The following is a 13,995-nucleotide window of genomic DNA, read 5'->3' as shown; positions in this document are numbered from 1 at the left end:
TACTTTTTTGAAAATTTCAGGCATTTTCCTGTTTCTAGTTAAAAGGGGAATTTTCTTAAGGGAAAATGCATAAAGTTTTGGGCTGTGCTTCCTAAATAAGAAGCAAATAGTTGCTGCTAATGCAAGTCCATCCATCTGAGTGAGGTGAGTCAATGCTGCAGTTTCTATTAAAAGATCCACAATCCATGATCCCCTGAAGAGTGCATCTTGTTGGATTGAACAAGACACAATGTCGTGACTTGTTGGATTTTATTTTAAGATAGAATTTCATGAGCGTGCATTATTTTCGACATGAGAAGTGCAGCTGTGTTTGATGGGAAAGGATAAACCTAGTAAATGTAATTAATCAAATGTGAATGATTTATCAAAAGTAACAAGTACATCAGGTTTACTTCCTGTGATTTATGCAGCAAACCCCCTTTGAGACAGATTCAGACTATGTGCTGCATTCTCTCAGTCTGGCTCAGTGGGTCAGTACACTATTCAATGTGAAATTGAGCTAGGCATTAGACCAGGAAGGTCTCGGGCACAATCCTCAATCTGAATTGAGTTAGTTGCCTTTAACCAGAATGTCATCAAGGTGATTCAGGCTTGGGAGATCCTGAACCAGAAAAGGGAATTCAACTAATTCCGTTCAAGCCCCTGATCATTCTTTGGCGACTCCTCGTGTGTGAGGGTTGATAAAAGCCTGAATGAGGTTTCATTGTGATGCCTCTCACTGCTAAATAGTTCACTGACACAATTTGGGCTCATATATGTAGAACGTGTACTTGAACAAGATACTGGAGAGCCGGCAGGGCTGTAAAACAAGAGTTACTCATTTCCAGGGAAGTAAAGAGAAAATTGGCATTAAAAAAAACATTACTTTACATACAGAATAATTTAATGAGACTGCATGTTTGCTTGTGAAATATTTCAAATAGCCTAAAATTGATCGATTGTTGAGTAAACTATGATAGTGATATAACAACAGCAGCATTAATGATTTGCCTTTATATAGCGTCTTTAATGTAAAAACCAATCTGCTAAGGCTCATTACTATTTTTAGACTTTTTAAAATGTATTTCTGATCTCCCTGACAGCTTGAAGACTTCTTTCCTGGTATTGCTTCTGATGATCCTGCAGCATCAGTAAGTATACTGCACTCCAGCTATAGATAGCACTGCCTTCTTTCTATTAATGTGCATAATATCGGCTGACGCCAAGAATTTTGATGACTTTTACTCTTGCAAGTGAGTCATATGGAATGTTTTCCACAAATAAAATCTGATATTGTCACTGCATTTTACTTCTTTGCCATATGTGTGGCAATTAAAAACTAGAGGGCAGTATTTAGCTGAATGTGAAAACCTCTGTCTCTCTACAGTGTGGATCAAGGTTTAACCAGCTCCTTGGGATTTTCTAAAGAGTTGATTAAAACAGGGCGGCACAGTGGCGCAGTGGTTAGCACCGCAGCCTCACAGCTCCAGGGACCCGGGTTCGATTCCGGGTACTGCCTGTGTGGAGTTTGCAAGTTCTCCCTGTGTCTGCGTGGGTTTTCTCCGGGTGCTCCGGTTTCCTCCCACAAGCCAAAAGACTTGCAGGTTGATAGGTAAATTGGCCATTATAAATTGTCACTAGTATAGGTAGGTGGTAGGGAAATATAGGAATAGGTGGGGATGTTTGGTAGGAATATGGGATTAGTGTAGGATTAGTATAAATGGGTGGTTGATGTTCGGCACAGACTCGGTGGGCCGAAGGGCCTGTTTCAGTGCTGTATCTCTAATCTAATCTAATGGTGCAGTCACAAAAACAGATCTGCCTTTCCTTTACAAGTTACTATGCGCACAGACTGCAAATTACTGCTCCAGTCTTTGACAAGATAAATATTTCCAAACTTGGTGTCCTTGGACTATCTTGGCCTGAACACCTTGGGGTGTGGTGGGGCCGGCAGGACTCTGGGTATTGTTGGGTGTTGATACTGGAGACCTTTGTCCAAATGTGCTATTTTAAAGCTTGGAATAAAGTGTGACCAGTGCTGATTATTCATAACTCAGTGAAGTTACTGGTGCATTGGTTCCGTTAATTGTTAGATTCTGTATTCTGGTCCCAGTAGCAGCAAGGGAAATCACTGGCTCAGTCCAGCCCTGCGTCCTTGAGCACTCCTTTATTCTATGTCTTTTTGTCAGATTTTGCATCTCAGATTGTTGTAATCAATGTAGGATGTTTTGTAATTGCAGTCACCAGCTGGGAGTTGATATAGCATATCCTTTCCCCTTTACTGTTCTACTTTACATGGTCTCAAATTCAATGTGATTGTTTTTAAAATCTTTTAATCAGAATGCTAGATAGGTGTAGAATAGGGAAAGTCCGATTCCTCATTGGCCACATGGGTGATACTGGGTCTTATGCATGTTTTCTTTGCCTATAATTAGGTTAAAGTGACTGATGTCTCCCTGAATCAAGGACCAGCGGTAAGTCATTGGTTCTCTCAACAGGATTATTTCAGGTCTTAAAACCTACTGTATAACTTGAACTAAGAATCAATACTAATGAATGTAGTGAAAAAATCTTCTAAGTATTGGTCAGCTCATATCCCGTAAGCTTTCTAACCCCTGCAACCTGCTTGTATTCCAGAAGTTATTTTGCTCCCAAGCTGTCTGATACTTTTCTCAGTTTTAAAGTTCCATTAATTGAAACAAATAAAACTATTCTTCAATTGCTTGCTGCCTAAACAGTCCTATTAACAGCATTTCATATCAAATGCATTATTAATTCTTTCCCCTTCCCTGGTATTCCTGTGATGTTCATGGTCAAGTCGTGCCCAAGTCTCTCTTTGCCTGATTGCATCAACATATTTGTTCAATCATATGTATTTAGAAGTGGATCATTGATATTTTTAAGGAAGGGTGAGAATGGGGAGAGCTCCCTATAAATTTTGTCACAGTAACATTGCAGTGTTGTAGTGACATTTTAATGATCTGATGGCATCTTTAAAACTCAAAGGACACCGGAACGTTGCCTGTCGATGAGCACATTTTCTACAAGGATCAGTCTCCAAAGAATATGGTAGCACAATAGTTTAATTTTCCTCTGAATTCAGTGGAAGATTTTATTTTAATTGAAGAAATCTAAAACATCACCCTCTCACACTTCCAACTGAGAGAGAACTGCAAACAGGCATTTTTTAATGTAAGTCTAGTGTGTTGGCAGGCTATTTTGATATGTAGGGGCATCGTTGCTGAATTGGACACTAAAATCACTGGGGGGATCATGTCCCCATTTCACATCCACATGTAGTGAGTGTTGGAAGGGTACTTGAACTGAGGAAGGGCATCGCATGTGATACTGATCTTGCCCTCACCTGAATTCCACATAAAGGTGATTGTTTTTAAAATCTTTCAGTCAGAATGCTGGATAGGTGTAGAATAGGAAGAGTCTGATTCCTCATGGGTGATACTGGGTCTCATGCATGTTTTCTTTGCTTATAATTAGGTTAAAGTGACTGATGTCTCCCTGAATCGAGGACCAGTGGTAAGTCATTGGTTCTCTCAACAGGATTAAAACCTACTGTATAACTTGAACTAAGAATCAATACTAATGAATGTAGTGAACAAATCTTCTAAGTATTGGTCAGCTCATGTCCCGTAAGCTTTCTAACACCTGCATCCTGCTTGTATACCCGACGTTATTTTGCTCCTAGCTTTCAGGAGTGGGAAACCTTGTAGATTTTACCTTTTGAGATCCAAGAGTGTTGAGGCCAATTGTTGTGCTTAGTGCCACAGCAACTAATAGAGCACAAACCAGGAATTGAACCTGGCTCATTGTATTGCTCCATTATAAACTACCTTTACCATCTGAGTTAAATCGTGTGACCTTTTATTTAGTTTTTTTAGACATTAGTGGATCTCCCGTGACTTTTCTCACACTTAGTTGGACGAAGACAGCAGGAGCATTGCACAATCTAGTACACAATGTGTCATTCTGCTGCTAAATTATAGCTTGGTTTAAACTTGTCTGTCCTTTAAGGGCCACAACATCAAACTGCTGTAAATAGCAACATGCTGAGGCCAGTTAGAAATGGATAGCTGGTAGTGAGGAAATTTGGGAGATTGGCGGCTGCTTGTAAATTCTTGGCTCCAGGGTCAAAAGAAACAAGCATGAAAAGACAGCATTTCTTTTTTAAAAAATATATCTTGAGGCTTTGTAGTATGACGAACTCAAAGTTTTAAATGCAAGGATCATGGTAGAGAGTTATGGTGGTGTTGTAATCATGACCCACAATTGGGATTAATGTTGAAATAAGGTCAAGACTCCAATGACCATATAAGAGCTGCCAAGGTGAAAGCAAGCAAAGATTTTTGAAAGAAGCTTTTATGTAAAGGAACAAAGATGTCAAGTCTATGTCTGGCAAGCATAAGTTTGCTTTTGAGGGTAAATGAGTGAGAATAGTTATTTTCATCACAGCAATATCATGTGTGAGGGACATAATGGTATCATTGTGGTGTGATCTGTCATTCTGTTATGGTTTTTGTGAACATCAAATTGTTAATATAAAAAAATTAACATGATTAAATTGTCCTTGATTGGTACACAGTCTCCAGAGCCAAGTGCTCCTAACACTCTGTTCTCTTTATGGGCTCAATGACCCACCTAACTGCATCTAACATGAAACATGAACAGAATGTACTGAGTCCAAAGGAATGGATGTGCCTTATCACAATTCAGAAACATGTCTAACCAGAGAGCAGCGGCCAATTTCAATAAAAATGTTGCTTCCCATTACCATTGACTTAATAATTAAATACACTGTTCCATCAGAGTTGGCAACTCTGCTTGGACATATGCCTGGAGGTTTCATTACATGACCAACCTGCTTGCTGCCATGGTCTCACCATTATTCTCCCAGAGATGAATCATTCTTTCCTGGAGCGTCCATGGCAACCTTTTCTCCTACATGGCATTTCCCAGGAAGGCTCCATTTTTAATTCCTATTCCATGCTGAGCTCACTGACCACAGCTGAAATGGCATAAGCAGCAATACAGTTCACCGCTGGACAAGGGAAAAGGTTAAAAAAGTCCTCCGGGGTTCCTGCACTTAATTGCTATCCACTGACGGCTGCTGGAAAGTGTGGTGCAAGGATGTCAGGTCAGGGCACAATTGAGCTTGGCTGAGACATCCCCAATGCAGCTTCTTTTTACTTGATCTTGGGATGTGAGCACCGCAGGCATTTATTGTCCATCCCTAATTGCCCTTTGAGAAGGTGGTGGTGAGCTGTGGTGAGCTGCCTTCTTGAACCACTGCAGTCTGTGCACTGTAGGTCCGCCCACAGTGCATTTTTCTGTCGCAGTTTGATACAGCTGAGTGGCTTGCTACACCACTTCAGAGGACAGTTAAGAGTGAACCACATTGCTGTAGGCCTTGAGTCACGTGTAGGCCAGACCAGGTAAGGATGGCAGATTGCCTCCTCTGAAGGATATTAGGGAACCAGACGGATTATTATGACAATCTGGTAATTTCATGATTATTATTAATGTGACTAGCATTTTATTCCAGATGTAGTAATTAATTGAATTAAAATTCTCCCAGCTGCCATGGTGGGATTTGAACTCATGGGCAGTATTTTGTTTCCCCCATGGAGAGTTTGAAGGCGGGAGGGTATTTAATCGGGCGGGATGATGGTGGGGGAGGGGGGGAAGATCCCTGTCACTTTCCCGCCTCCACCCCAATTAAGACCGGTGCGGAAGCCCTATGGTAGCCCTTCCCACCCTGCTGCCAATTTGAGGCCCGAAAGGGGCAACTAATGCCTAATTAAGGGCCTCTTCCCACCGCTGCTGGTATTAACACAGCAGCAGGTGGCCCTGTTGCCACGTGGGCCGCATGATATGAAAACCCGTGCGGGGTTGCTGGTGGTCTCCTGGGGATGTCCCTTGTTCAAAGGTACTCAGTGCCTGATTGAGGGATGCGACATCGGGAAGTGGGGACCCAGTTGAGAGCCACCCCCTGCCCTTGCACCCCTTCCCCGTGACCCCCACCCTGTGAGACCGCTCCCACCCTGACTAACCTGTGGCCTTGTTCCAGTGTCGCTCCTGGGCCTTGGGGTGGCGCTGCCCAGTTAAAGAGATGCCAGCATCTGATTGGCCAGAAACTCTGAGGGCAGGACTTCCATTGTCAAGATCCTTGATCCCGTGGAAGGCCCGCCGCTATCCAGTTAAGTGCCTAATTGGCACTTGATTCAGCGGGCCTCCTACAGAAGAGGTGATGCGGGGTTCTCACCATCGCTTTTGTCGGAGGTCGAGACCCCTGTCGCCCGAATAAAATCCCAGCCAACCTCTTCAAGAGATGAGAGAACTTTTTTTTTTGACTCAGTGGGTTGTGGTTTAGAATACACTATCTGAAAGGGTGGTGGAAACAGATGCAATGGTTATTTTAAGAAGTGAATTGAATCTACTTAAAAACAAAACACTTTGCAGGGCTATGGGGAAAGTACAGGACAGTGAGACTAAATGATTAACTCTTTAATAGAGACTGCACAGGCACGAGTTGGCCAAGTAGCCTCATTCTGTGCTGTATCATTCTATAAATATTGGTTCTCATCTTTTAAAGAGATTTTTAATAACCCAATGTAACATTAGTGAAAATACACAATAATGAAAGGATAATGACTGGACCTGTAATGAGTTCTCTCGATCTCTGTAATCTTCTCCAGCCCTCTGAGATATCTGCGTTCATCTAATTCTGTCCTGTTGAACGTCCCCGATTTACACCACTCCACCATTGGCAGCAGTGCCTTCAGCTGCCATGGCCCTAAGCTCCGGTATTCCCTCCCTAAGCCTCTCCATCTCTCTCTCTCTCCTCCTTTAAGACACTCCCTTAAACCTAACCACTTTGACCAAGCTTTTTGACTATCTGCCCTAATATCATCTTATGTGGCTACGTCTCAAACTTTGCTTTAAAACGCTCCTGTGAAACAGCTTGGGATGTTTTATTACGTTAAAAGGTGCTATATGAATGCAAGTTGTTGTATTTACTCGGTTTGATTTATTTGCTATTGTTGATTTATTTCCTCTTTCTCCAGCTTCACATGGTGGCTTTGAATGCTCCCCTCACGGGAGAAATGGCTGGGATTCGTGGTGCTGATTTGCTGTGTTTCCAGCAGGCTCAGCAAGCTGGGCTGCAGGGCACTTTCCGTGCCTTCCTCACCTCAAGTAACCAGGATTTGATTTCCATTGTGAAGAGATCCGACAGGGCATCCGTGCCGATTGTTAACCTCAAGGCAAGTATTTGTCGTGAGGGAAAGCTATGAAATACCTAGCTGATGTGCCTGATACAGCAATACCATTGGAAAACTGTCCCATACGACATGGAATGTAAAATGTAATACACAAATTGAGTCTGCTGCATAAAAGGAGTAAATAGCCAAACTGCACCAAAACTGCATGTTGGATCAGAATGAAGTCTGCACAAACTGGATGCTTCTGAAAATCAAACTTAATAGTACGAATCCAATAAAGAATACCCTGGAAAGGTTCACTGGGTTATATACAGTTTGGTGTAAAACTGAGCCATCCCAATCAAGAAGTTCTCAAGTGGTGCACGTGATCAGCACCCCATTCATCTCCTTAAACATCCACTCCCTCTTCCACCGACACACAGTGGCAGCAGTGTGTACCATCTACAAGATGCACTGCTCCTTCAACAGCACCTTCCAAACCCGTGACCTCTACCACCTAGAAGGACAAGGGCAGCAGATGCATGGGAATACTACCAACTACAAGTTTCCTTCCAAGTCACAACTATCCTGACTTGGAACTATATCGCCGTTCCTTCACTGTCGCTGGATCAAAATCATGGAACTCCCTTCCTAACAGCATTGTGGGTGTACCTACACCACATGGACTGCAGCAGTTCATGAAGGCAACTCACCACCACCTTCTCAAGGGCAATTAGGGATGGGCAATAAATACTTACCTTGCCAGAGACACTCACATCCCATGAACGAATTAGAAAAAGTTCAAAGCAGCCCCACAGGCTGACTTTAATGGCAGTGGGATACAGTAGTTTTGTTAATGGACTGAGGCACTGAATCCCACCATAGCGTTTATTTCTTTTTAGTTTTTGAATCCTTCTTTCTCCCAAGAGTGTCTCTCTTCAATTTAGAGAGAGAGAGAGAGAGAGATACAGCACTGAAACAGGCCCTTCGGCCCACCGAGTCTGTGCTGACCAATAACCACTCATTTATACTGATCCTACATTAATCCCTTATTCACTACCACGTCCCCGCCTTCCCTCAATTCTCCTAGCACCTACCTACACTAGGGGCAATTTACCATGGCCAATTAACCTATCAACCTATTAACCTATGCAAGTCTTTGGCTGTGGGAGGAAACCGGAGCACCCGGCAGAAACCCACGCGGTCACAGGGAGAACTTGCAAACTCCGCACAGGCAGTACCCAGAACCGAACCCGGGTCGCTGGAGCTGTGAGGCTGTGGTGCTAACCACTGCACCACTGTGCCGCCCAAATTTGTTTATTTATCCTTTATTTCTCTCTGTCTCTTGTCTTCTCTCTTAAAGGGTCAATCTCATCAACTATTAGTAGCCTTAAAATGTTATAAAATCTTGTTTATAAACCTTGCCTTTCTTACAGGGTGAAATGCTCTTTTACAACTGGGATATGCTCTTCAGTGGCTCCGGGGGACATTTTAACCTCAAAGTGCCTATTTATTCATTCAGTGGTCAAAATGTCATGACTGATTCCACATGGTGAGTACAGAACATGTCAAAACATTGCAAACAGCCTGTAGTAAGATGAGGCCTAATGCACCGTGGCGTAGTAGTATTCCTGTATCATGTGGAAAATTGCAGCTTGGGCGGATGGGCTGAGTATTCAATGCAGTAACCCTCCCGTGCAGTGATGGACTTGTAGTGGAGACATGATTAGCTGTATTGTAGCAGTCAGACGTTGGAATGTGCCCCGATGAGATCAAGGCAATTTTGCCAAAAAGAAATTATCCCAGGGTAAACTTGCCCAGGTAAAAATGTAATTTTGTTCCCTCATTTGAAGCTTTTATTTACTTTTAGGATCCTTTTATACAGTGCTTTCCCTAAGAAAGAGGGTGATTGGGGACCCTACTCCCAGTCCTCTGAGGCCAACTCTTCACTATAGAGGAGTGGCCTACAGATTGGGAGGGTATTTGTCCTGTAATTTAGTTTTTTTAGTTTAGTTTAGAGATACAGCACTGAAACAAGCCCTTCGGCCCACCGAGTCTGTGCCGACCATCAACCACCCATTTATACTAATCCTACACTAATCCCATATTGCTACCACATCCCCACCTGTCCCTATGTTTCCCTACCACCTACCTATACTAGGGGCAATTTATAATGGCCAATTTACCTATCAACCTGCAAGTGTTTTGGCTTGTGGGAGGAAACCGGAGCACCCGGAGAAAACCCACGCAGACACAGGGAGAACTTGCAAACTCCACACAGGCAGTACCCAGAATTGAACCCGGGTCGCTGGAGCTGTGAGGCTGCGGTGCTAACCACTGCACCACTGTGCCGCCTACCTTCCCCACTTGGAAGCATTGAATATGTTGCATTACATTTGGATTTAGCTATTTAAGATTAAGGGACCCTGAGATGAGGGTAATGAAACTTTACATAGATTTAACCATCAGATACCTTCTAAATAACATGGTTATTGCCAGAACATATCTTGGAGCATGTAGTAAGTTCAGAGATTCACAGATATATGGCAGTCCACAATTGAAGGAGAGAACAACAAATTGGCCACAATCAAACTATAATGGCAATTAACCAATTTGAAATTTGCTTTCATTTACATTACTAGGCCTCGTAAATTAGTCTGGCATGGATCAAGCACCCGGGGGATTCGAGTTTCAGACAGCTTTTGTAATGAATGGAGAAGGGGATATGGTGTAAAAGGACTCGCAACATCACTCCTGAATGGAAAGCTGCTGGAGCAGCACTCGTATGGCTGCACCAATTCCTTTATTGTGCTTTGCATTGAAAACAGCGTTATACACAGGCATGCCAGGAAGAAATAATTGTTAGCATCTGTTATGTATTTTATGCTTTTACATAAGGTCAAGTGACAAGGATTCCCATTTTTGCACTATTGTGAGAAAGAAAGAATTATATTGGAAGTATTCCTCTTTCCAACATTGTGCCTATATTTTGTTCTCTGTAACATTTCCCAGTAATATATGTATTGCTTCTGCTGCTTTTTCCCATATGAAATGCTCTAATTAAATAAAAAAATCATGAAAAAACTCTTGTGCAGTTAGTGCATGTAATGAGTTCTTTATGTTGTCTGATGCAACATAAATGAGATGCATGGAGTCCAGTTATGCTGAAGATCTCAAACAGGTTTATTACAGCTAAACTATTATATGCAGTACAGAGCAAACTATTTACAGAACCTTCCTCTAGGTGTTACAGTTGCAGAGTGACGCTAGCTTGTAGTCACATGACTGCATCCTGGTACTAAGCTAACTGGCATACTAAGATCTTAAAGGGACATCACTCTTAAAGGCAATCATACAACAGTGCAGATAGAATTTGCAAGTTTTTTTATCAATGTATTTAAACAAGAACAATCTGAGAGTGCAGATGGTGTGGATCAGCTCCTGTTCCTTTCACCTCTGGTCCTTAGGTTTGGATCCATTCCAGATAGATAGCATTAAAGTCTCCTTTCTCTTCTATTGGAAGGCTGCTAAGTGAAATGAGTTTGGACAACCCAATTTCTCGTGATCGTGAACAACAACACAAGATTAACACTAAATTGGTCGTCTCTCTCCAAACAGCAAATGAAGATGACTGATGTGAAAAAATGGGAATGCCACATTGGCGGCGTTGGGAATGCTCTTCTGAAGTGAGCAGAGTTCTTTATTCTGCATCGAACTAAGCTCTTCCTGACCTCAGACTGTCTGATATTGGTGCTGGGTTGTAAAGATTGAGATATTGCAGTGGTTCCGTGGGGACTGTTTAGCTGAAAATTTGTTGAGTTAGTAAATTTTTTTCAGAGCAGATATTAAACACATTACATTTCTGAAAACTTATTAAAACAAAAACTTGTGCCGAGTCCTTTGTATGGCCACAAAAGACAGAAAAACAAGACAGAACTGGTTAGAAATTTCTCCATGCTTTACCTTTAGTTCACAAGTAAAGTCATGTACCCCCATGACATAGCTCAATGGATAATTGTCCAGTGTGAAGGGGTTTCGACCTAAAGCAGACCATTAAGTGAAATGAACCAGGTAACTAAGAATTGAAGCTGTTATAGTTATGTTAGCTGAGATACAAGTGCTTTAATTCTCTAAAAGTTACCTGCCTATTCTGTTTATAATACATGTTAATGTGAAGCTAATTTCTACTCTTATTAGTGACGTTAATGTAGTCCTTCACCCTGCAGAGGTCGGATGATGCCGTGGCTTGGAGTATCTTGTAATGCAGCCCCTTGGGATCACTCTGAACTGTTGGCTTGTGTACACTGCATACCTAAGAAGCTCTGAAGAAAGGACAGGGAACAGCGGATAGAATGATGGAAGGAATTCCAACAAGAATTATAGAAATAAATGTAGACAATCAGAAGTACAGGCCAGGAAAGGAGTGGTGATGGGTTAAGAGTGGTTGAGAGGGGGAATAGCAACACATGCAGACTTTAATAGTAAACTAAGGAGAAGAACACAGAGCCAGAAGGAGACAGCTTTGAGGTGGGCTAACGGGGCAGGCACAACTTCTTAAAGCAATGTCAGCAGAGTTGTCCATATACATAAATAAGGTGGCGATATTGTGTGGCAAATGCCATTTAACATGGACAAGTACAATGCCATGCTTTAGAATGGGAAATCTCTAAGCATGTTTGTACTATGTATATATTTCTATTAAAGGCAAGGACCTGGGTAATAGTTAAAAATGAATTAAACTGCTTAAGCAGTGTTTTGAGACTTTGGGAAGTCCAATAGGGTTTTACGGTATACTGAAAGGACTATTTAGTATAGAAAAAGAAAAATATAGGCGAAACAAGGCTTTGGTATGTTCATCCCCACATACGTTGATATTGAAGCTTTGGAGAATGTGCGGAAGAGAGAAACCTGATTGATACCTGGCCCTATAGCTCTGAATTACCAGGTTAGGCACTTACAATTAGGGCTATTTACTTTAGAGAAACACAAACCTAGAGGTGCTGCTGCAAGGAACTGTGGCAAGTAGGTGAGGAGCACACAAGATAAAGAACAGCAGCAGAAACTTGAGGAGCTGGTCCAACCCAAGATGATGGAGTTTTGAAAGATGAAGGAGCTTTGAAGGATCAGACACAGTTGTGATAGCCAACCATGGATTGAATAGCTGCTGAGACTTGCTTTGAAGAATCACTACTCAGAGAGTTACATAGAGTCGACAGCATAGAACCAGGCTATTCACTCCAACTGGTGTTTATGCTCCACAGGAACCTCTTCCCACCCCTCTTCATCTAACCCTATGAGCATATCCTTGTATTCCAACTGACCCATTAATGCATCTATAGTATTCATCTCAACAATTCCTTGTGTTGCCGTGTTCATCATTCTTACCACTCTTTGGGTTAAGAAGTTTCTTCTGAATTCCCTACTGGATTTATTCTTCCTCTCTTCTTCTTTGGCCTCCTTGTTTCGAGAGACAATGGGTAAGCGCCTGGAGGTGGTCAGTGGTTTGTGGAGCAGCGCCTGGAGTGGCTATCAAGGCCAATATTAGAATGACAGACTCTTCCACAGGTGCTGCAGAAGAAATTGTTTGTCGGGGCTGTTACACAGTTGGCTCTCTCCTTACGCTTCTGTCTTTTTTCCTGCCAACTGCGAAGTCTCTTCGACTCGCCACACTTTAGCCCCATCTTTATGGCTCCCCGCCAGCTCTGGCGATTGCTGGCAACTGACTCCCACGACTTGTGATCAATGTCACAGGACTTCATGTCGCGTTTGCAGACGTCTTTAAAGCGGAGACATGGACCGCCGGTGGGTCTGATACCAGTGGCAAGCTCGCTGTACAATGTGTCTTTGGGGATCCTGCCATCTTCCATGCGGCTCACATGGCCAAGCCATCTCAAGCGCCGTTGACTCAGTAGTGTGTATAAGCTGGGATGTTGGCCGCCTCGAGGACCTCTGTGTTGGAGATACGGTCCAGCCACCTGATGCCAAGGATTCTCCGGAGGCAGCGAAGATGGAATGAATTGAGACATCGCTCTTGGCTGACATACGTTGTCCAGGCCTCGCTGCCATAGAGCAAGGTACTGAGGACACAGGCTTGATACACTCGGAGTTTTGTGTTCCGTGTCAGTGCGCCATTTTCCCATACTCTCTTGGCCAGTCTGGACATAGCAGTGGAAGCCTTTCCCATGCGCTTGTTGATTTCTGCATCGAGAGACAGGTTACTGGTGATAGTTGAGCCTAGGTAGGTGAACACTTCCAGAGTGTGGTCACTTCCAGAGCGATGGAAGGAGCATTTCTGACGTCCTGTCCCATGATGTTCGTTTTCTTGAGGCTGATGGTTAGGCCAAATTCGTTTCAGGCAGCCGCAAACCTGTCGATGAGACTGTGCAGCCACTCTTCAGTGTGAGATGTTAAAGCAGCATCGTCAGCAAACAGGAGTTCCCTGATGAGGACTTTCCGTACTTTGGTCTTCGCTCTTAGACTGGCAAGGTTGAACAACCTGCCCCCTGATCTTGTGTGGAGGAAAATTCCTTCTTCTGAAGACTTGAACGCATGTGAGAGCAGCAGGGAGAAGAAGATCCCAAACAGTGTGGGTGTGAGAACACAGCCCTGTTTCACGCCACTCAGGATAGGAAAGGGGTCTGATGAGGTGCCGCTATGCTGAATTGTGCCTTTCATATTGTCATGGAATGAGGTGATGATACTTGGTAGCTTTGGTGGACATCCGATCTTTTCTAGTAGTCTGAAGAGACCACGTCTGCTGACGAGGTCAAAGGCTTTGGTGAGATCAATGAAAGCAACGTAG

General features: G+C 43.1%; 1 protein-coding gene across 3 annotated transcripts in view; it reads left to right on the top strand.

The window, feature by feature from the left end:
• The window catches only part of LOC137348167 (collagen alpha-1(XVIII) chain-like), an 80,642-nt gene extending 70,365 nt beyond the window's left edge, over positions 1 to 10,277 (top strand). For 2 of the 3 annotated variants that reach the window (XM_068013461.1, XM_068013459.1), the window contains 6 exons: positions 1,083 to 1,130; positions 2,415 to 2,453; positions 3,475 to 3,513; positions 7,059 to 7,256; positions 8,630 to 8,745; positions 9,836 to 10,277. In XM_068013461.1, the coding sequence (XP_067869562.1) occupies positions 1,083 to 1,130; positions 2,415 to 2,453; positions 3,475 to 3,513; positions 7,059 to 7,256; positions 8,630 to 8,745; positions 9,836 to 10,052 (657 nt within the window). In that variant the 3' untranslated portion in view covers positions 10,053 to 10,277. The remainder of the gene's footprint in view (positions 1 to 1,082; positions 1,131 to 2,414; positions 2,454 to 3,474; positions 3,514 to 7,058; positions 7,257 to 8,629; positions 8,746 to 9,835) is intronic. The other variant, XM_068013460.1, reaches the window with a different exon arrangement.
• Positions 10,278 to 13,995: the final 3,718 nt, after the last annotated feature.

Source organism: Heterodontus francisci, chromosome 33, assembly GCF_036365525.1.
Source record: "Heterodontus francisci isolate sHetFra1 chromosome 33, sHetFra1.hap1, whole genome shotgun sequence".
NCBI lineage: Eukaryota > Metazoa > Chordata > Chondrichthyes > Heterodontiformes > Heterodontidae > Heterodontus > Heterodontus francisci.
Note: the sequence above shows the minus strand (reverse complement) of the source record. Positions and strands in the feature narration are given on the sequence as shown.